The 18,134-nt window shown below is 37.4% G+C and overlaps 4 protein-coding genes across 10 annotated transcripts; 1 reads left to right on the forward strand and 3 right to left on the reverse strand.

Moving 5' to 3' along the window:
- Positions 1-429: 429 nt before the first annotated feature.
- LOC107420412 (uncharacterized) lies at positions 430-3,535 on the reverse strand. Of its 2 annotated transcripts, none has more exons than XM_016029365.4 (5): positions 3,048-3,535; positions 2,756-2,878; positions 2,444-2,569; positions 2,276-2,346; positions 430-938 (listed from the first exon to the last, which is right to left on the reverse strand). In XM_016029365.4, exons 1-5 carry the CDS (start codon positions 3,375-3,377, stop codon positions 629-631), a joined length of 960 nt encoding a protein of 319 aa, XP_015884851.2. In that variant the 5' UTR covers positions 3,378-3,535; the 3' UTR covers positions 430-628. The 2 variants fall into 2 exon arrangements, with proteins under 2 accessions (XP_015884851.2, XP_015884852.2); XM_016029366.4 differs by having other exon boundaries at positions 2,756-2,848; positions 3,048-3,531.
- A 1,891-nt stretch (positions 3,536-5,426) lies between these two features.
- Positions 5,427-8,312, reverse strand: LOC107407054 (uncharacterized). Its single transcript, XM_016014280.4, has 5 exons — positions 7,961-8,312; positions 7,726-7,837; positions 6,999-7,072; positions 6,352-6,921; positions 5,427-5,906 (listed from the first exon to the last, which is right to left on the reverse strand). Exons 1-5 carry the CDS (start codon positions 8,162-8,164, stop codon positions 5,790-5,792), a joined length of 1,077 nt encoding a protein of 358 aa, XP_015869766.3. The 5' UTR covers positions 8,165-8,312; the 3' UTR covers positions 5,427-5,789.
- A 207-nt stretch (positions 8,313-8,519) lies between these two features.
- Positions 8,520-11,591, forward strand: LOC107405381 (probable alkaline/neutral invertase F). The gene is made up of 4 exons (XM_016012418.4): positions 8,520-9,606; positions 9,727-10,158; positions 10,256-10,814; positions 10,914-11,591. Exons 1-4 carry the CDS (start codon positions 9,178-9,180, stop codon positions 11,207-11,209), a joined length of 1,716 nt encoding a protein of 571 aa, XP_015867904.2. The 5' UTR covers positions 8,520-9,177; the 3' UTR covers positions 11,210-11,591.
- Positions 11,592-12,222: 631 nt separating this feature from the next.
- On the reverse strand, positions 12,223-17,763 carry LOC107406955 (uncharacterized). 6 transcript variants are annotated; one of them, XM_048476287.2, is made up of 14 exons: positions 16,442-17,756; positions 16,010-16,191; positions 15,846-15,903; positions 15,210-15,331; positions 14,906-15,107; positions 14,519-14,789; positions 14,337-14,403; positions 14,191-14,251; positions 14,040-14,109; positions 13,823-13,913; positions 13,361-13,732; positions 13,072-13,278; positions 12,887-12,933; positions 12,660-12,800 (listed from the first exon to the last, which is right to left on the reverse strand). In XM_048476287.2, exons 1-13 carry the CDS (start codon positions 16,509-16,511, stop codon positions 12,919-12,921), a joined length of 1,788 nt encoding a protein of 595 aa, XP_048332244.1. In that variant the 5' UTR covers positions 16,512-17,756; the 3' UTR covers positions 12,660-12,800; positions 12,887-12,918. The 6 variants fall into 6 exon arrangements, with proteins under 6 accessions (XP_024925429.3, XP_024925428.3, XP_024925427.3 ...); XM_025069661.3 differs by lacking the exon at positions 12,887-12,933 and having other exon boundaries at positions 12,223-12,800; positions 17,610-17,763; XM_025069660.3 differs by lacking the exon at positions 12,887-12,933 and having other exon boundaries at positions 12,223-12,800; positions 16,478-17,737.
- Positions 17,764-18,134: the final 371 nt, after the last annotated feature.

The following is an 18,134-nucleotide window of genomic DNA, read 5'->3' on the forward strand; positions in this document are numbered from 1 at the left end:
TTCCTTTCCAAATACTGATAAAAAAGGCCTTGTTATCAATATTATTATTTTATTCCCTTTGTAACCCAAAAAAAAAAAAAAAAAGAAAAAGAAAAAGATAAAAAAATATCTATGAAAAGTCGCTGTGTCAGTGTGGTTTTGCCACTCTCCTATTTGGAATATCAGTCTTTTACTTCCACCAGACCTGGTTGTTTTTTTATGCCATGCTCCACCGAGTCATATACTAGAAGTAAAACTCTAAATGCGTGCCTAATCCGGTAATAGAGTTTTAAAAAAAACTCTAATAAAGAAGCAACTGAAATATAGAGAAATTTAAAAAATAATATTACTAGTTAATGTATAAACAAATAAAAAGAAACACTCGTTAATGCTAGTGATCAAAGTGGCTAGTGCTTCAAACTTTTCGTTAGATGATAAAGATTATAATCATGGAGTACTGAGGAATTTTGGTTAATTAATAATCCAAGGTCTCAAATTAGAGTTGACAATAAAAGTCGTTAGGTGAAAAGTTTCCATTACTTAAATCGTAGAACTAATAATAAAGGCAATGTTGGCAACAACAACTAATCAGCTAAATCATGATTTTCAAATAGCAAATGAATTTTGAATTAATGGGAAACATTATAAATTAGGCTGCTCTCTTCTTCTTCATGAGTCTGTTGGCCACAAAGTCATCATCAGAATCATCATCGGAGCTTTCATCTTCAATCTTCCGCTTTCTAGTCTGCTTAGAACCAGTTTTGGATTCTGTTTTGGTCTTTTTATTGGAAGAATTTGGGGAGGATGATGTTGTACTCTTAACAGTAGGAGACTTGGTGCTCTTAACAGCAACTGCAGATTTTGTTGGGGTACCCAGCCTTTGCTGCTGACTCTTCTTCTGCTTCTTCTCAAAGGCTTTCTTCGCCTCCTCTTTTGAAAGCAAACCACATTCCATCATCCTCCAGTCAAATTGAAATGCATGGTTAATAAAAAACCCATCAACAATTAAATTACAAAAAGAAATTGCAAAATCTGATATGCTGTGAGGTATGAATAAATTAACAAGAAAAGGATGTTTATAATTACTAAGCTATAGATAATGACATTCAGCATGCACAATGTGTTATTCGCACCACTAGTAAAACAATAACCGTTCAGCTCTGAATAAATTCATGTTCCAAAAGTGATGATTAATCAGTTGCAATTGAGTTAAGCAGAATAGAGGTAAGGGGAGAAAGGAGTGATAGGTCATATTATACAAGCATGCAGCTACTGTGTGAGATTTTTGCTTTTGCATCTTTAAATAGACAGCCTTGTAGCTAGATAGAAAAAAGTGTGATAAAGAAGTGGCAGATTTCATTCAATCACACGCAGAGTAAATGGCAAAGAAATACAAAAAGCTTCTTGAATGAAAATATGGATTTGTTATAAGAATAGACTATCATGTTAGCATCATGCAATATATAACAACAAACTATGAAACAAGAAGAGTAATGTTTAGCCTACACAAAAAATGTAATTTCAGAAAGAAAGAAACAAGAAAGGCTTTACATAAGACTACAAGAGAAACAATACAAAAATATTATTAACACAAAAAGAGGTGGCATTTAATTATCATAAAGGTACATTCTCATGATTAAGAGTGCACCCCCATGCTTGAAGACAGGCCTTTTGATATCCAGTAATAAGCCAGAAAACAAACATACAAACATGGCAGTGAGAACATAATTGGTCATCTATATTATAAGACCTCTGTTCTGAGAGGTATCTAACTTATAATGCTCCACAAGAATACATAAGGCAGCTCAAACAGTTTGAACCCATACGCATGGTTGAGAATAGAACCTTACACAGAAAAGTCCAATAAAAATACAAAAATACTGAGTGTGGTAAATAATGTTAAGAAATGACAGAAAAAAGCAGCATGTGTTAAACAATTAACAGTCTTGTTTTATAAATAATGGACATTCGTACATTGCTCTAAGAAATGCTCAAGTAGATTTGCAGATCAAAGGTTTTCAATGTTTTTATCAAGCGAAGACAAGCTATCCGTTCACCAAGTGATTCATCCTCTCAGTCTCCCCTTTTCAGTTAAAGAAAAGTGCAGTCCCATACTTTTATCATGCTTTGGTTCCCACACCATAAGTTTTCTACTTAATGCATCCTAAGAATATAGTTTTGCTAGAATGCCAATGCAATTAGAATTTTATTCTTTATAATCCTTCTGCGAACCGAACTGAATGTATGCATATGATATGCAGAAGGTAATTAAGAAAGACTAGTTTCTCTCACTCACCAGAACTGTGCCATTTCGCTATGTGGAATTTGCTTATACAGCGTTTCGTAGAAAATCCTTAATGGGTCCCTCTGAAATTTCAGAATTTGACATTACAATTACTTAAGAGATTCTCGAACACTATCTCTCCCTCTCACTCACAGAGAATAAAGAAAGTAACAAATATACCTCCTCAGGAGGGTCTCGCTTCTGCCCAGGCAAATCAAAAACCTTTTTTTGCCTCTTCTTCTGCTCAGTTGTAACCTCTGCTGTCTTCTTCTTCTTCTCTTCCTCTTTATTTTTTTTCTTCAAATCCTTTATCCCCAAACCCACAAAAGAAAACACAAAATCCCAACATTCTCATTAATACAAAAGCTGCATTTAGTTTCCTTTAACCTCCAGTTTCACAAGAACCCAAATTGAAGGAAATACGAAAAAAAGATCATGCTTTTATAATATATACATATTATTTACATTTAATAAAAATGAGTTGGAAGAAACCTTATCGGGCTTAGTAATAGAGCTCCTCTTGGCAAGGGGCTTGTCGTCTTCGTATTCGTCGCGGTTATTCTCTTCCTTCTTGACTTTGGCATCCTTGTAGCGAAGCAATGGGTTTATCAGAATCTTAATCCCCAAACCCACAAAAGAAAACAAAAATCCCAACATTCTCATTAATACAAAAGCTGCATTTTTGTTTCCTTTAACCTCCAGTTTCCCAAGAACCCAAATTAGAGGACATAAGAAAAAAGATCATGCTTTTTTAATAAATACACATAAATGAGTTGAAAGAAACCTTATCGGGCTTAGTATTGGAGCTCCTCTTAGCAAGAGGCTTGTCGTCTTCGTCTTGGTCTTCGGCGTGGTTATTCTCTTCCTTCTTGACTTTGGCAACGTTGCGGCGAGCTATGGGTTTATTAGAATCTGAATCAGAATCACAATCTTTGGTGTATTCTTTCTTAACTTTGGCTTCTTTTGGTCGAGATTTGGCTGCTGAAGTGACAACATTATTGGTGGGTTTCTTCTTGCGGCTGTCAATAATAGTGCTCAAACTCTTGTTATCGTCCCCTTCTTGCTCTTCCGCCTCTTCAATTTTCTTCACAGCCTTCGCATCCTCTGAGGGCATTTTCACCCTCCTTTCAGTAAAGAAAATTCACTGAATAGTACTGGGCCTTTCGGAGAATATATCACCAAATTAAAATTCTAAAAAAAAAAAAAAAAGAAAAAAAAATGGAAGAAGAGAGGTTTAGACGAGGGTTTACGTTGGTTTCGAACCTTTTTGTTTTTTTTTTTTTTTTTGGGGGACAATGTTGGTTTCGTTTTTACTTTTCAAATTGAAACCTTTCCGGGAGTATTTTCTTGGGCTTATAATCAGCTTGATTCAGCCCATTTAAATATCATTGTACGAACTGGCCCGATCTTCAGACAAAAGTTCTCATCAAGCAAAGCAAATTCCAATTATACTCCACATTTTTTGTTCGCATGTCACGGGTTCCCATATTTTAATACACCGAGTTACAAGATCAGGCTCTCAATAACCAAAAAATAAAATTGTTTCATCACAAATCCAAAAATAGAAAATTGGAGAAAAATCTAAGATATTCAATCAACAGAATAAAAATAAAGAAACTATACCATAATCTTCTGATGGAAAAATTAGAGTCAAATTGAATGAAATGAAATGAAATGGAAACATTTTATTTTTGTTCTTTTTTGGACTCTTAGATATAAAATGAAATGGAGACTTTGGTTCCACTTGAACATATATAGAATGAAACCCGAATGGATGTGACTTCTATGATCAATGCTCTGCCTTCGGAAAAAGTACATCAAATGGTGGACAACGTGTCGAGATCACCGACGCTGCACCACAATGGTCTTATTGTATGCCAAAAATACAGTATGGCATTTCCCTATCACATCAGATTCACCACATCAAAACCTACCTTCAATGAAGATTTGGCTGAAATGAGTAAGAATATATTCTTCCTCTGTGTTTACGCCTTTTTGCAATAATTTGCCACAAATTTTATTTTTAAACATTTTCGTATCAATCCCAAACTCTGTGGTCATCATCCAAAAGAATGGTCGGTTGTGATAGAATCATAGCAATTAGAATCTTCACCCCTTAAGAATTTATGCCAAAGCAAGCAAAGTAAAACTCGTTTCCACTAGCTTCCACTATATAATACCCTCTCCTTGGGAAAATGATACCCAAACTAACATTAACAAGAGCAAGAGGAACAAACAAAAGAAGAAGCAGAGATGGGTTGGTTGTTTAGAGAAATAAGGGGTGAGAAACAAGGTTGGACAGAGCGAACTCTAGCCTCCATATCCGCACCTCCTCTGCCCCTACTGGCAATAGTTGGAATAGTAGTGGTTTTGTTGTCCATTTCATCTTACACCAGCTTCAAGATGCAGATGCAGAGAAGCATCATTGGCTTCAAGCTGTTCCTCTTCTTCTTACCCTTGGTTTTGATATTTGTTGCACACTCAATCACTAGATATGGGAGATTTGTGGTGATTAGTCCCAGGACCAAGGAGGTTTCGAGTAGCCAATCTGGGGGTTCGCCTTGGGCCGTGGCGATGCTTGTGGTGGTGCTTCTGCTCATGATCTTTTACCAGCCTTACTTTCACTCCAAGTGGTGGCCACCTATTTGGGGCCCTTACTAGTTTTATTCTTGCGACTAACTTATACAAGGAGCTTACGAGAACTTTTGTTTTGTTTTGCTTTTGTTTTTGTTTTTTCTTCTGAAGGTAGTTTGTGAGTAGGTTCTAGCCTTGGACAATAAATTAAATACGTGTGCATGGTGAATATATATGTAAAGGTGTTTGTTTATTTTGTGAAAGTGGGAGGCGTTACGGATTTTAAATGTGATCTGCTACTGTTCCAAGAGCATCCCCAGAGTGCAAAGCAGTATGTCACAACCCTTTTTGGAACCTTTTAAACTCTAAAGACATTTTTAAACGGACCTTAAAAACCCAAGATCCAAGAAAAATCCTTCTTTCAAATGAAACTGAGATTGGCGATTTAATTAGGATTCACGTTTCACCTGCATCCGTTCTGGGATTTTCCTGCCTATCATTTTGGTTTATTTGAACGTAAATGTCTCCATTAATGTAAGCCATCTCTCTTAATTTAACCATAAAATTAAAAAACAAATTGAAAAAAGGGTTAAAAGGGAATAACAACTAGTAGAAAAGAATATGAACTTTCCTTAAAGAAATACCACTATGGTAATTTACATCAAAGAGGTGAGTGACAGCAGAATTCAGATACGTTACACCTCTTCAAAAGTATATCCAGATGCAAAATCCAGAAGCCAGAAACAATATACACTCAATAAAAAATTATCGGTGGGAAAAAATAACTTTTCCTAGACTAAGAGCCTAAAACTAACAGTTTAACTTACACGAAAGGCCAAAAAGAGAAACATAAATATATATATATATATATATATATATATATATATATATATATATGTATATATTAGACAGACCAAGAGTTGAGTTAAAACCAAATACACGTTCGAGCAGGTTAATGCATATGTGGAGTTGAGTTCTTCAATTTGGGAACTTTAAATGAGGAGGTGAACAACTTTGGGGTCTCCGAGATAATTATTACATCTCCTTTTCTCTTGGAACTTTTGGAACCCTGATCACCATAAAGGACATAAAAATGAAAAAGAAAATTAAAGCTTATGCATCAAGTTTCTTCATTCACAAACAACTAGAACGCATGTCACAGCCAAACTAGATTCTACATCAAACCCTAGCTCTGCAGCATAATAATAGACTAACTTAACCATGTTCAATAATACTACTAGGTAATCAAACTAACAAAGCTAGATACTTGAACTACTAATACTTGAAAGAAGAAAGACAAAAACCTTTAGTTCATCCTCCCAATTAGTCACCGCTTCCAACAAGTAGTAAATCTAAAATTCTCAATGTAATAACCAATACGATGCTCAATAATTTTCCACAATAGGCATTAGGCAATCATAATGCAAAGTTGGATAAGATCACCCTATTAAGTTCCACATTTAGACAACATCTCCTAGTAGATGAATCATAAGCTCCATTTAATTTTTAAGTACCTTTCCCTTGATAGAATCAGGAATCTGTAGAGCAGATGATTCTTTCTTCACAGTAACGATTCTATTCCCATCACTATTATTGCCTCTCAAGCGAGAAGTTCTGGTTCCAGCTGTACAGCCTTTCAAAACAGGTGTTACTGAAGCACTTTTGAACTTTCTTAATGAATCCAACTCCTGGGAGAGTCTGAAAGTTTCTTCTTTCAATTTATTTGATTCATCATTCATCTTAGCCACTTCACTTGTTAGTCTTGCAATCCTGTCATCCTTTTCATTATTTGATGACTGCAGTTGCTCCATACTGGCAAGAAGTTCCTGTACCTTCCCCTTTGCTGCGTCAACCTCAGAACTCTTGTTATTTAATTTGATGGTATAATTAGCCTCCATAATTTTATATTGGTTCCATACAAATTGCTTCTCTGCCAACAGTGCAGATACCTCAGAATTCTTTTCTAAAGCAAGCTTCTCATATTCCTGCTTTAATCTTTTTACTTCACTTTCTGGTCTATTAGAAAGATGCTTGCCATCCTTGGTGTTTTTTAAAGACCTTATATCCTTATCACTGCCTCCTATCTGCAAACGATAAAAAAAAGCTCATAACAAGCAGCAACACAAAAACTGTCAAACACTGTAACAAGATGGACACATACCTCTTGATCAGACAATTTGTTGGACATTAAATTGAACAAGGCTTTAAGATCATCCAACTCATTGTCTGCATATTCTGTATATGCAAAAACAACAAATTCAGGGAGCATAATAAGCTGATTAGCATAGAAATCTAAAACATATAAAATTATTAATCACAATGCCCGATCCCAGTCAAAAAAAATCTATCAGCTAACAGTCAAAGCACAAGAGGCCCTTATTATGACATTGCAACTTAATAACAGTGTAACCCTACCTTAAGAGGGTAAAAAAGTCTCAACATGGAATGAATGGGAATGAATGCAGATTAGAAAATGCTGGAAAGAGAATTTTGTATATTTTAATTCAAGTATAAAAGCAGTTCCCTCATTCAACCTCCAGAAATCGGCATAGTCACACAGTGACAAAATGAATTTTACCAACAGAGAGTTCAGGATAAACGGTCGAGGCATATAACTAATCACCCACACCAAAATACAAAATAGAGAGAACAAAATACTCCAGTTTCAGAAGCACAATTTTGGGATTTCTTTATGCTTTCTTGAAAAATAAGTACCGTTCCTTTCTCAATGCTAGGCAATAACGAGTAAAAAGAACCCAAATTCAGTCCCAAGTTTTCTTCTTTATTTCAAACGAAATTCCCAAGAATCAAGCAATACTATTTGAAGGAAATAGAAGCTAAAATCGAACGGATAAAGAAAAACCCTTTTAAACGAAGGACAACTTTACCGAGTCTAATTTTGTTAAGAAAAGCCTCTCTTTCCTTCAAACCGATAACGAATTCTGACTTTGCCGCCTCAAGTGAGCCAGATATCTTTTGCGTAACGAAATCGCCCTTCATCTACACAAGAAATTACAATGAAAACCTCGAAATTTTTCATAAAACCTTAGAACCGTTGTTTTTTTTTTTTTTTTTTTTTTTTTTTTTTTCAAAACCCTAGTTTTCACAGATTTGGGAAATTACCTGAGATATCTGATCCTCCAAGAGGCGAACATCGGAGACCCAGTTATCATGTTGCATTCTGAGCCGTTGTTCGAGAATTTTGCGCTCTTTGGCGAGTGTGTCGAGCTGTGTCTTTTGGTTACGCAACATCTGCACCATAGCGTTGAAAATATTGTGCCAATTTTGACGTTCCGAGGAAACTCGTGGCCATCCTTTCGTGCCCATTGTGAAACTGCAAAATTAAAACAAACAAGAAAAAGAAAAAGAAGAAGAAGAAGAAGATTGAATCTCAGTAAGCAAATCAAAAGAACACTGCGGTAGGACGCAAATACGGCTCCAAACGGTCGGACTGAATGGGAAGTGTGCAAATTGAAAATATGACCGTTGGAGTTGTATCTACTCATCTAAATGGCGAACCGCGGTGGACCTTATCTAGGCTAAACTATTTGGCCCATAATTATATCAAATGTTATGTGGCCCAAGTAGTTTGAATAACAACGCTGACATAGATAAAAGTAAAGAAAAAGAAACCAAAAAAAAAAAAAAGACAACACAAAGGTCTTGGTTATTGCCACGTGGAGTTCGTACATTCCAAAAGGGAAACGCGCCGTAAATATCGCAATACAAACAAAGAGAGAGGTCTTAACAGGAAAAAATGAAGAAACAAAGAGAGGCAAGGAAATAGCACTTGTAAAGAAATAAAATAAAATAAAAAATGGTAATTGACAATACACAGATTAAAAGGTTGGAGTTTTCAAAAAGAAAAGCTGATGGTGGGGAACATCCCAAGCCACCTTCGGATTTCCCAAGGACAACAAAGATCAACTTTGTGGGTGGTGCGGGTCACACATTTCCCATTTCCTAAGTCACAACTAACAGCAAATGTCCCCTGTACACATGCTAACCGTCACATATATAAAATGCCATGCACGGAATAAGCATGTTCCTTTCATTCCCAATTGATGTCCAAAGAGGCGTAGTTTCTTCAACCTCCTGGTAAGTTCAGCCCATAGCATAGGATATAAATATTATTTATTATCGAATATATTTATGCTTGTTTATATGATTGCTTTTTTCTTTCTCTTATTAAGAAGTTGAGGCTCTAAAATTGGTTAAACCAAACTTGTGATGGTTAAAACAAGTTTGTTTCCTGTTTGATCAAGTGCAGATTCGTTGAATACCATACATACCCTGTTACACTGCGTTGGATTGAAAAATTTTTGAAGAAAAAAAGAAAAATGTCTCCAACAACTGCCGTGGTGGATGTTACTCAAAATGGAAGTGTGAAAAGTCATGAGACTGCAGGCAATGTATGTGAAGCTATTGGAAACTATGATATTTTGAAGCTATTGGACAATCCAAGGCCAATAAATATAGAGAGGAAAAGATCCTTCGATGAAAAGTCATTCAGTGATCAATTCCCCGATGGATTATCGCCCCATCAGCATTGCAGAAACACAGAAAATTCGCTGCGGGCAATAGATTCTCCTTGTAGAAGGTCAAGCTTGTATACTTATACACCAAGATCTCACACTTACTATGACGCGCACCCTATGGTTTCCGATGCATGGGATGCTTTGAGGCGCTCGCTTGTTCATTTCCGAGACCAACCAGTTGGGACAATTGCTGCCCTTGACCATTCCGTCGAGGGTCTCAACTACGATCAGGTAAGGTAGCAATTTAATTCCACTTTCATTGCTTTTCCCTTGTCTTTAATAGGCATAAGCAGAAGCATTATAAATTTCGTGTGTTTAAATGAAATCATATTATATACCCGGCACTGGCAGGTGTTTGTTAGAGATTTTGTCCCAAGTGCATTGGCCTTTTTGATGAACGGTGAAGATGAAGTGGTCAAAAATTTCCTTCTGAAAACACTTCTACTCCAGTCATGGGAGAAAAGGGTAGACCAGTTCAAGCTTGGAGAAGGAGTAATGCCGGCAAGTTTTAAAGTACTCCATGACCCTGTCAGAAATTTCGAAACTTTAATTGCAGATTTCGGCGAGAGTGCAATAGGAAGAGTAGCTCCTGTTGATTCTGGATTCTGGTGGATTATATTGCTTCGTGCTTACACAAAGTCTACAGGGGACACTTCTCTCGCTGAAAAGCCCGAATGCCAAAGAGGAATGCGTCTCATTCTCAGTTTGTGTCTCTCTGAAGGTTTTGATACTTTCCCAACTTTACTCTGCGCCGATGGGTGTTGTATGATTGATCGCAGAATGGTATGGTTTTCTCCCTCAGATTTATGAATTTGAGAATATATACACTCCTAAAATAAATATATGCTCCTTTCATTATTTTTTTTTTTTCTCCCCTCAGGGTGTTTATGGGTATCCCATAGAAATACAAGCTCTGTTCTTCATGGCATTAAGGTGTGCTCTGCTTTTACTTAAGCAAGACGACGTGGGCAAAGAATTCGTGGAACGAATAGTTGATCGCCTCCACGCTCTAAGCTATCACATGCGGAGCTACTTCTGGCTGGACCTGAAGCAGCTCAACAACATATATCGGTACAAAACAGAGGAATACTCCCACACAGCAGTGAACAAGTTCAATGTAATGCCAGATTCTCTTCCCGATTGGGTATTCGATTTCATGCCCACTCGAGGTGGATACTTCATCGGGAATGTGAGCCCAGCGAAAATGGATTTCCGTTGGTTTTGCATGGGAAACTGCATGGCCATTTTATCGTCAATGGCGACTCCTGAGCAATCTGCAGCCATAATGGACCTTATCGAATCGAGATGGGAAGAGCTGGTCGGAGAAATGCCGTTGAAGATATGTTATCCGGCAATAGAAAGTCACGAATGGCGGATAGTAACTGGGTGTGACCCCAAGAACACCAGGTGGAGTTACCACAACGGTGGCTCTTGGCCAGGTGAGCATTTCGCAGTCCATTGAGATATCTTGTCAAACAGATGATATGGTGAATAATGCTGGAAGCTAATTACGAAGCATTGTCGTTTTATGCATGCAGTACTTGTATGGCTGCTTACAGCAGCATGCATCAAGACAGGACGTCCCCAGATTGCAAGACGAGCCATTGAACTGGCGGAGAGGCGGCTGTCAAAAGACCAGTGGCCGGAGTATTACGATGGGAAGATGGGAAGGTATATAGGAAAACAGGCTCGGAAGTTTCAAACATGGTCAATTGCTGGTTATTTGGTGGCAAAGATGATGCTGGATGACCCATCTCACTTGGGCATGATTTCGCTGGAGGAAGACAAACAAATGAAACCTCTCGTTAAAAGATCCGCATCTTGGACCTGTTAGATACTAAAACTACTCAATCCATACTTCTCATTCATTCTTCATCCCTTCTATTCTACTTCCATTTTTCTAAACAATAACTGTCTCAACAACCTTTTTTTTTTTTTTTGGTTTTTAATGGGGGGTGAAAAAGACAAATGCAACCTCTTGATTTTTACACACCTTCATTTCTCTTTCATAGCAGCAGCAGCAGCAAAAATTTAGTGAAGTATAGGAATTCATAGGTATCAGAAATGTAGTCCAGTCATGTACGAAATGTTTTAGATGTTAATGGAGTACCCAAAAAAAACAAAAAAAAAATGACCGGACAAACATTATAATGATGTAACCATTTCGTTTGATTATTATTAAATACGAACTAAAAATTGTGTTTTGGTTTTGAAAATGAGGTTCTTTTCCTTGTTTGGTCATGACAACAGCTAAAAAATTATTTTCTTGATACTTCCCTTTAAATGAATCAACTATGGTAGAGTTGGGTAAATATCAACCATGTTGCTTTTAATTTTTACAAAATAGGTATGCCATTAAACCACAATAGCCTCTGCTTGAACATAAAAAGGAAACAAAAAGAGTATCTTACAGAGTATCCTTATAATGTATCTATACCTGAAGATAGTTCCCAGGTCTCAAAAGCTCCAGTCCACGAGCGGCTTACAGAAAGGATCACCTCGCTCTATTTCTGTAACATACCCGGATCTTTCGAGGGATGAGAACTAGCTTTTCGGACCAAGGGGTTCAAAACTATTCAGCCCACTTGAGCTGTGCTTCCCTATCCTCTGGAATTGTTGTCAAATGAAAATTTGTACTTCTCCTGTCTCAACCAATTATCGGGCCGTTTTTCTGAACAACCTAAAAGGCCATTTTCTCGCCAAACAGATGCCAGAAGTCCAGGTAATTGGTTGAGACTTTTCATTTTAAGTTGTCATTTTCATTTTCTCTCGCTTCTCTCCCCAAAGAAATACCTCATGAACATGAGAACCACGTCAAATTACGTGAATACACCCAACGTGACCGAGTAAACCTTAAAAAGCATATTTTTACATTTCTTTATGAACTCCTCTCTAAGTTGGTTGCCAAGTCTTAAGAGTGAACAGAATAAAAGAATAAAAATAATAATGCATTAGCCATTCGTTTTGCTATCGCCAGACTGGTGAATTATCTAATTAGAGGCGTTCATTGCAGAGCACTGCAATGGCAAAGCACCACCAGCATAGAACCTGCCTCCAGAATCTTCATAGACAGAAGGCAGAGGGTGGTCTTGTCTTATTACCCTGCCAGCGGTAAATGGCAGAGCAACGCCCATCAGCGGCTGCTGCTGCTGAGTTAAAGATGCATTCTTTGAACCAACCACTCCAAGTGTTGAATGGGAAGGAGAAATCAGAGTTTGGGCACATGGAAATAATGTCGAAGTCTCCTGTCTTTCATTTTGCCAATTCGGGAATTGAACAGTGGCTGTGGAAGTTCCCAATTGCCTGTAATGAGTGGCCCAAAGCGGTTGCTGCTGCTGTTGCTGCTGAGGTCGCTGTTTTGTCAATGCTGTTGAGCTCGCTTGAAAGCCATAGAATGGATTGCCATGAGGTAGCTGCATCTGGCCCTATAATCCAGCATGACTTCAAATGATTATTTCTCTGTAACATGACAAATTAAAATCACAAGGAATAACTGGCCAAGCTATTCTACCATATCGTTCCCAACCAGACAAAATTTCGCGCTTATTTAGAGCTAAGCTGATCAGCAATGGCAAAGCAATAAAGTTCATCTTAGTTTGGTCATATAAAAATGTTCTGATCATTAATGAGAACAGTACTGTATGTAAGTCGGGTATTCCATTCAGAAGAAAAACAAAAAAAGGTGAGTTACAAAACCTGCTGTGCTGATGAATAATCAGGATAAGCAGAGCTGTAGAGAGATGGGGGAAAAGAGAGAGGCAAGGGTGTCTGGTTTCGCACAAGTGAAGGAAGGGAAGGAACTTGAAGTTGTGAAATGGTGTCCAATCCCTTTCTAGCTATACCAAAACTATCACTGGCCTCCAATCCTCCTACTCCAGCTGACAATGACAGGAAATCAAAACTCTGCAAGAAATGAGAGAAGGATGAGAAACACAAGGAAAATAATAATAATAATAATAATCTGCAATCACAATATTATGATTACCTGCTTCTGATAAGTGCATCCCTCAGAATGTAGAGGGGAATGTGGCTGTTCTATATGAAGTCTCCTTCGATGAAAATTACCACTGCTAGATCCATTTGAATTTCTTTCAACAGTAGCATTACCCATGCCGCTTGTAGAAACAACTCCATTTAAACCAATATTCCTCCCATTTATGCTTTTAACTCCCACAACAACTCCTTGCTTCAGTCCTTCATGAGGTCTCATTTGATTTTGGTGTAATGGCAACCTGTCTTTGCTCTTGGACATATGTAAAGCCTGAATTAGATGACTGATATAAACATGAGCTGCATACCTCTTACATGAGTTTCTATCGATTGTAACTTTTGCAACCTGTTTAGTCAAAAATCCATTCTACAACTCAATCAGAAACTTAAGATCAGTAGGCATAAATGATGAGTGCTTTATAAACAAGAGAGAGAGGAAATTACAAAATTTCGTTACCTTTCCAATTGATGAACCATTTTGGACCGACCTGCTTCCAGAGGTACACAAGGCAGCATCCAGCCAAGCTGGAACTTTAGCAGCAGAGGACCTGAGATAGCTAAAAGCATGAGCAACGGAAAAAAAAAACAAAACAAAAAAAATAAATAATAATAATAATAAATAAATATGAAGAGAGTTATTCACTAAATTCAAAAGTTATAGTGAAGAAATTTACGGCAAACATGGATCATCAGTTCCAGCACCATGTGAATCAATTGATGACAAGCCAGGCCACAGTTTTGGATCTACATAAAAGAACCAGAGATCATGTAAATGACATAATATAGTTATGCAAACCTTGAGCTCCTGAACAAGCAAATGAATACCATTTTTCTTGGATTCCTCGATTGTATGATGTGGTTCCAATTGACTTCCAATAGTTGTAGCCTAAATGGTCAACAAGACTTCATACTTAGAGCTTGGTTGAGATTCAACAGAATATATTCTTTAAACTTGATGAAAATGCACTTACCAACCCCAATGCATTTTCTGGTTTTCTCTCAAGAAGTGAAGTATCCTGTTCTGGGGGTCGCTTTAATCTAGTAGAGGACCAGAACAAAATAAGAGAAGAAAAAGGTCCACATACGCACTCAAACCAGAAAAGAAGGTAAAGACAAGAACAATTGTGTTTCCGACATATAGTAAAACGCCTACCCAGCATCTGGCGACACCTCAGAAGAAATGCCAAAGTTAAATGCTTCACTCTTGGTTGACATGGACGAAGAATGCAAATTCAACTCTGGAACACAATTATCCACTTCTATATGTACTTTATTGCTCCCTTGCAAGGCTGATTGATCCTGAACACTAAGTTTGTTCACGGAATCGATATGAACAGTTTCAGCTGATCTCTCTACGCTACATGAGAGATTGGCAGCCTCAGCCCTTGTCAAAGGACCAACAGAGCTCAACTTGTCATTCAGTGCTGCAAAAATTAGAAACTCGTACAAGTTAACAGGGTGGGACAAAGAAAAAACATAACTAAGGATTTAATATACTGCAATATAAAATAATCAAAGGTTCCCTGATAGAGATAAAGACCTTCAGGAGTTGGCATATGAGTCTCTTTTGGCTCTGGCAAACCCGATGGATCTACTTCCAAACATTCAGGGTCTAAGTTCGGCTTATCACTTGCAACATTGTTGGGAAACATGCCGGCCAAAGCATACAAGGTCTCCACGACTTCTTCCTCATCTTTTGTGATTGGCCCAGACTCGGTCTGACTATGGGAGCCTCCTTGTTTCTTCAAACGAAATGTCAAGAATATACAATAAAAAGTCCTAACTTATAAAATAAAAAATAAAAAAAGGACAAAAATCGGAATTAGGGGCAAGATATAATTTACCATGTTTGGTTTTGGTTTCTTGACACTATCTTTACTGTAACACTTTATTCCACTTGCATTACTTGGCCTCTTCGAATCTGGGAATGGAGGAGATATAGATTCACGACTACGCTTCTTCATCACTGTAAAAGTAAACGACCGGCAAATATTAGCATTAACACCACAGGTAGACACTTTTTTCGATTCATTGAAGCTAAGTATCTCCCTTGAAAAAGTGAGCGACAGAACAAAAAGAGGCAACCTCAACTTAGTATAATAGATCCAAAAGAATAAATGCACAATGAAAGTCACAGCATCAGCATATTAAATTAAATTAAATTAATTTCTTTTAAAAAAAGCATAGAATCTTGCGTCTGGTAAAAGAAATAAAAAAGCAAAAGTTCAGTTTTGCTTGAGTGCTAATCCAGAATTACAACAAAGCAAAACAAAATCAGAAACTTTACAGAAAACCCATCATGTAAAAACAGACTCAGAAATCATCAACCACCAACAAAAGGCTCAAAATGATAAAGACTCAAATATATGGAAAAAAAAAAAAAAAAATAGAAGGGAAAAATGCAGAACCGCCAGTTTGCTAAATTCATTAAAATGGACTTAAAGGTAAAATCTTCCATTTATAGTTTACAACCCACACACCAGAGCGTAACTTTCGCGGGACAGAGGCACGATCAACGCCATTGTAGTCGTCCAAAAACTGCAAAAGAACATTTTAAAAAAAATTAAAAACAAATGAGGAACACGAATGAAGCGACATAAATCCTGCCACTGGTCTCATCAAGAATGGCTGCACAGTAACCAACCTTTCTGGGAAGCTTAAATCTCTTGCTAGGACCAATACCGCGAAGCTCATCTTCTCTGTCAGACACATCACGGCCCATCTCGCGGGCACCGTAGCTCGAGCTTGCTTCACCAACGGCACTCAATCTTCGTAGTCTCTCTTTCTTCGATTTTTCGGAGAACACAGAGCCCTCACCAACACCATCTAAACATTCAAATCCAGAAACATACATAAATAGCAGCAACAGCGACAACAAACCCAAGAAAGGTGATAACAAGGGACACGCATATCTGCAAAACTCTTATCAGAAACCAACCGAGTGAGAGAATACACAGATAACGACAAGTATCCTATGGGTTTTTGTTGTTTTGCTGAGAAAAAAAAGAATAACAATAAAAAAAAAAAAAAAGGCCGTAGACTGAACCAAAGAAGATGGAGCGTTAAGTAAATTCACCAGAGAATAGATTTTGTCTAGAATGCTTAAACCTACTCGCTCCACGCCTCACGTCTCGAGCCTTGCCCATTTGTTGGGTGAAAACAATGATACTAACATGTGAAATTGAAAGCGGCTTGGAAGGCTCAAAATCGACCAAGAATGCAAAAACCCCCCCTCAAGAAACACCTTCAGAGATGCTGAAACTAGATCTTTATTTTATTATATATATATATTTTTTTTCTTCTACAATTTTGGGCTTTCTTCAATTGCAGAACAATGACATAACCGGTCAGAAATTATTCTCCATTGCGCAGATATACGAAGAGGAAAGTGGACGCCAAGAACGTACAGATAGTGGTTTGGTGTTTGTTTTTTACCGAAAAACTCGCCGGAAAGAAACAACTGAAAAATTGGCGTTTATGTTTTCCAAGGAAAATAGAAAATTCAATTTAGTTTCCAGATATCTCTCCGTTTCTTTCTCTCACTCTGACAGTCCTAAAGTAGAGCTCGGGAAGATCTCGCCGATGAGAACCAAAAAATAATATAAAATAAAACACACACTCACAAACAGCGTAGAGATAAAGACTAAAAAAAAAAAAGTACAGAAAGATTGTGAAAACAAACAAGGCGAAGTAGAAGAAAGCAAGAAAAGTTAATTCGCTCCTCGTGTTTAGAGAATCAGGTTCTTCGTGAATAAAGCAGAGAGAGAAAAGTAAAAAATAAAAGAAAATATTGTTGCTACTAAAAAAAAAAAGAAAAGAAATCTCACTCTCAACTCTCTACTCACAACAACCTCATAAAGGAAAAGAAAAAGAACAGAATCTGAAATCCCGTGAAAAACCTGAGTACATCGCATTCGTTGAAAATTATGAAAAAGATTTTTAAATGCCCAAAATATTAAAGAAAGAAATTAATGGTCGAATCTCGCAGAACCCAACCCCATATATTATATATATTACTGAATCCAACACTTTACCGTCCGCATACAAAATGGATCTTCATTAACAACCCATTTCTTTCCTAAAATAAAAATGGAAATTAAAAACCCATCTCAAATACCTCCCGAGGAATAATTAAGACCACCAAAAAATAGGAAAAACCAGAATAAAATAAAAGTTTTGCTACAACGAAGAGAGCCTAGTTCAAACACAAAGGACAAAGCTTGATATTTTGCTGCAAATTTTACTTTAATTCCCCGAAAATATAGTTTAATAGACGAATCGCATCAGAGCTCTGATTCTTTGAAGCTCATTGCTACTTCTCTGGTCTCACAAATGTAGTTCATCAGCGCTGAGCATAAGAGAGTGAGAGTGAGAGTAAGAGAGAGAAAGGAGAGAGACGGAATAACCGCAACTTTCGCTGCGTAAAATCGCGCTTAAATGCATCGCAAAACCGCCACTTTCTCTTTCTCTCTCACAATTAGACGGTGCCCCATTCTGACGTCATTCCACGATCAACGGTGTAGAGTCAGTGGTCCCCAACCAAAGCCGTTAGATGATTACCACTCTCTCTCTCTCTCTCTCCCCCAGTACCAGATAAATGATCCATCCAACGTGTCATCCACATCGGACAAAGCCAAACCTCCGTAGTCCTCGTCATCGCCATCGTGTAATCATCCTCTCAGATCAACGCTCTGGATTCGTCGTTTGAAAATCTTGACTAGACGATGATTTGCTTGTATTATGTATATGGAAATGGGAGGTAACCTTTG

The sequence above is a fragment of the Ziziphus jujuba genome, chromosome 5, assembly GCF_031755915.1.
Source record: "Ziziphus jujuba cultivar Dongzao chromosome 5, ASM3175591v1".
Classification (NCBI taxonomy): Eukaryota; Viridiplantae; Streptophyta; class Magnoliopsida; order Rosales; family Rhamnaceae; genus Ziziphus; species Ziziphus jujuba.

Excerpts from the sequence above, each read along its gene's own strand:
- LOC107420412 (XM_016029365.4), bottom strand. The coding sequence starts at position 3,377 with ATGCCCTCAGAGGATGCGAAGGCTGTGAAGAAAATTGAAGAGGCGGAA. Across the intron at positions 2,570-2,755 it reads CTATTACTAAGCCCGATAAG|GATTTGAAGAAAAAAAATAA; the intron begins GTTTCTTCCAAC and ends TTGGGGATAAAG. Across the intron at positions 2,347-2,443 it reads AGCGAGACCCTCCTGAGGAG|AGGGACCCATTAAGGATTTT; the intron begins GTATATTTGTTA and ends CTGAAATTTCAG.
- LOC107407054 (XM_016014280.4), bottom strand. The coding sequence starts at position 8,164 with ATGGGCACGAAAGGATGGCCACGAGTTTCCTCGGAACGTCAAAATTGG. Across the intron at positions 7,073-7,725 it reads TCTTAACAAAATTAGACTCG|AATATGCAGACAATGAGTTG; the intron begins GTAAAGTTGTCC and ends TTGCATATACAG. Across the intron at positions 5,907-6,351 it reads CTGATTCTATCAAGGGAAAG|GGTTCCAAAAGTTCCAAGAG; the intron begins GTACTTAAAAAT and ends TATGGTGATCAG.
- LOC107405381 (XM_016012418.4), top strand. The coding sequence starts at position 9,178 with ATGTCTCCAACAACTGCCGTGGTGGATGTTACTCAAAATGGAAGTGTG. Across the intron at positions 9,607-9,726 it reads AGGGTCTCAACTACGATCAG|GTGTTTGTTAGAGATTTTGT; the intron begins GTAAGGTAGCAA and ends CGGCACTGGCAG. Across the intron at positions 10,815-10,913 it reads CAACGGTGGCTCTTGGCCAG|TACTTGTATGGCTGCTTACA; the intron begins GTGAGCATTTCG and ends TTATGCATGCAG.
- LOC107406955 (XM_025069659.3), bottom strand. The coding sequence starts at position 16,511 with ATGGGCAAGGCTCGAGACGTGAGGCGTGGAGCGAGTAGGTTTAAGCAT. Across the intron at positions 15,904-16,009 it reads GATTTAAGCTTCCCAGAAAG|TTTTTGGACGACTACAATGG; the intron begins GTTGGTTACTGT and ends GTTCTTTTGCAG. Across the intron at positions 14,110-14,190 it reads CGAGGAATCCAAGAAAAATG|ATCCAAAACTGTGGCCTGGC; the intron begins GTATTCATTTGC and ends TCTTTTATGTAG.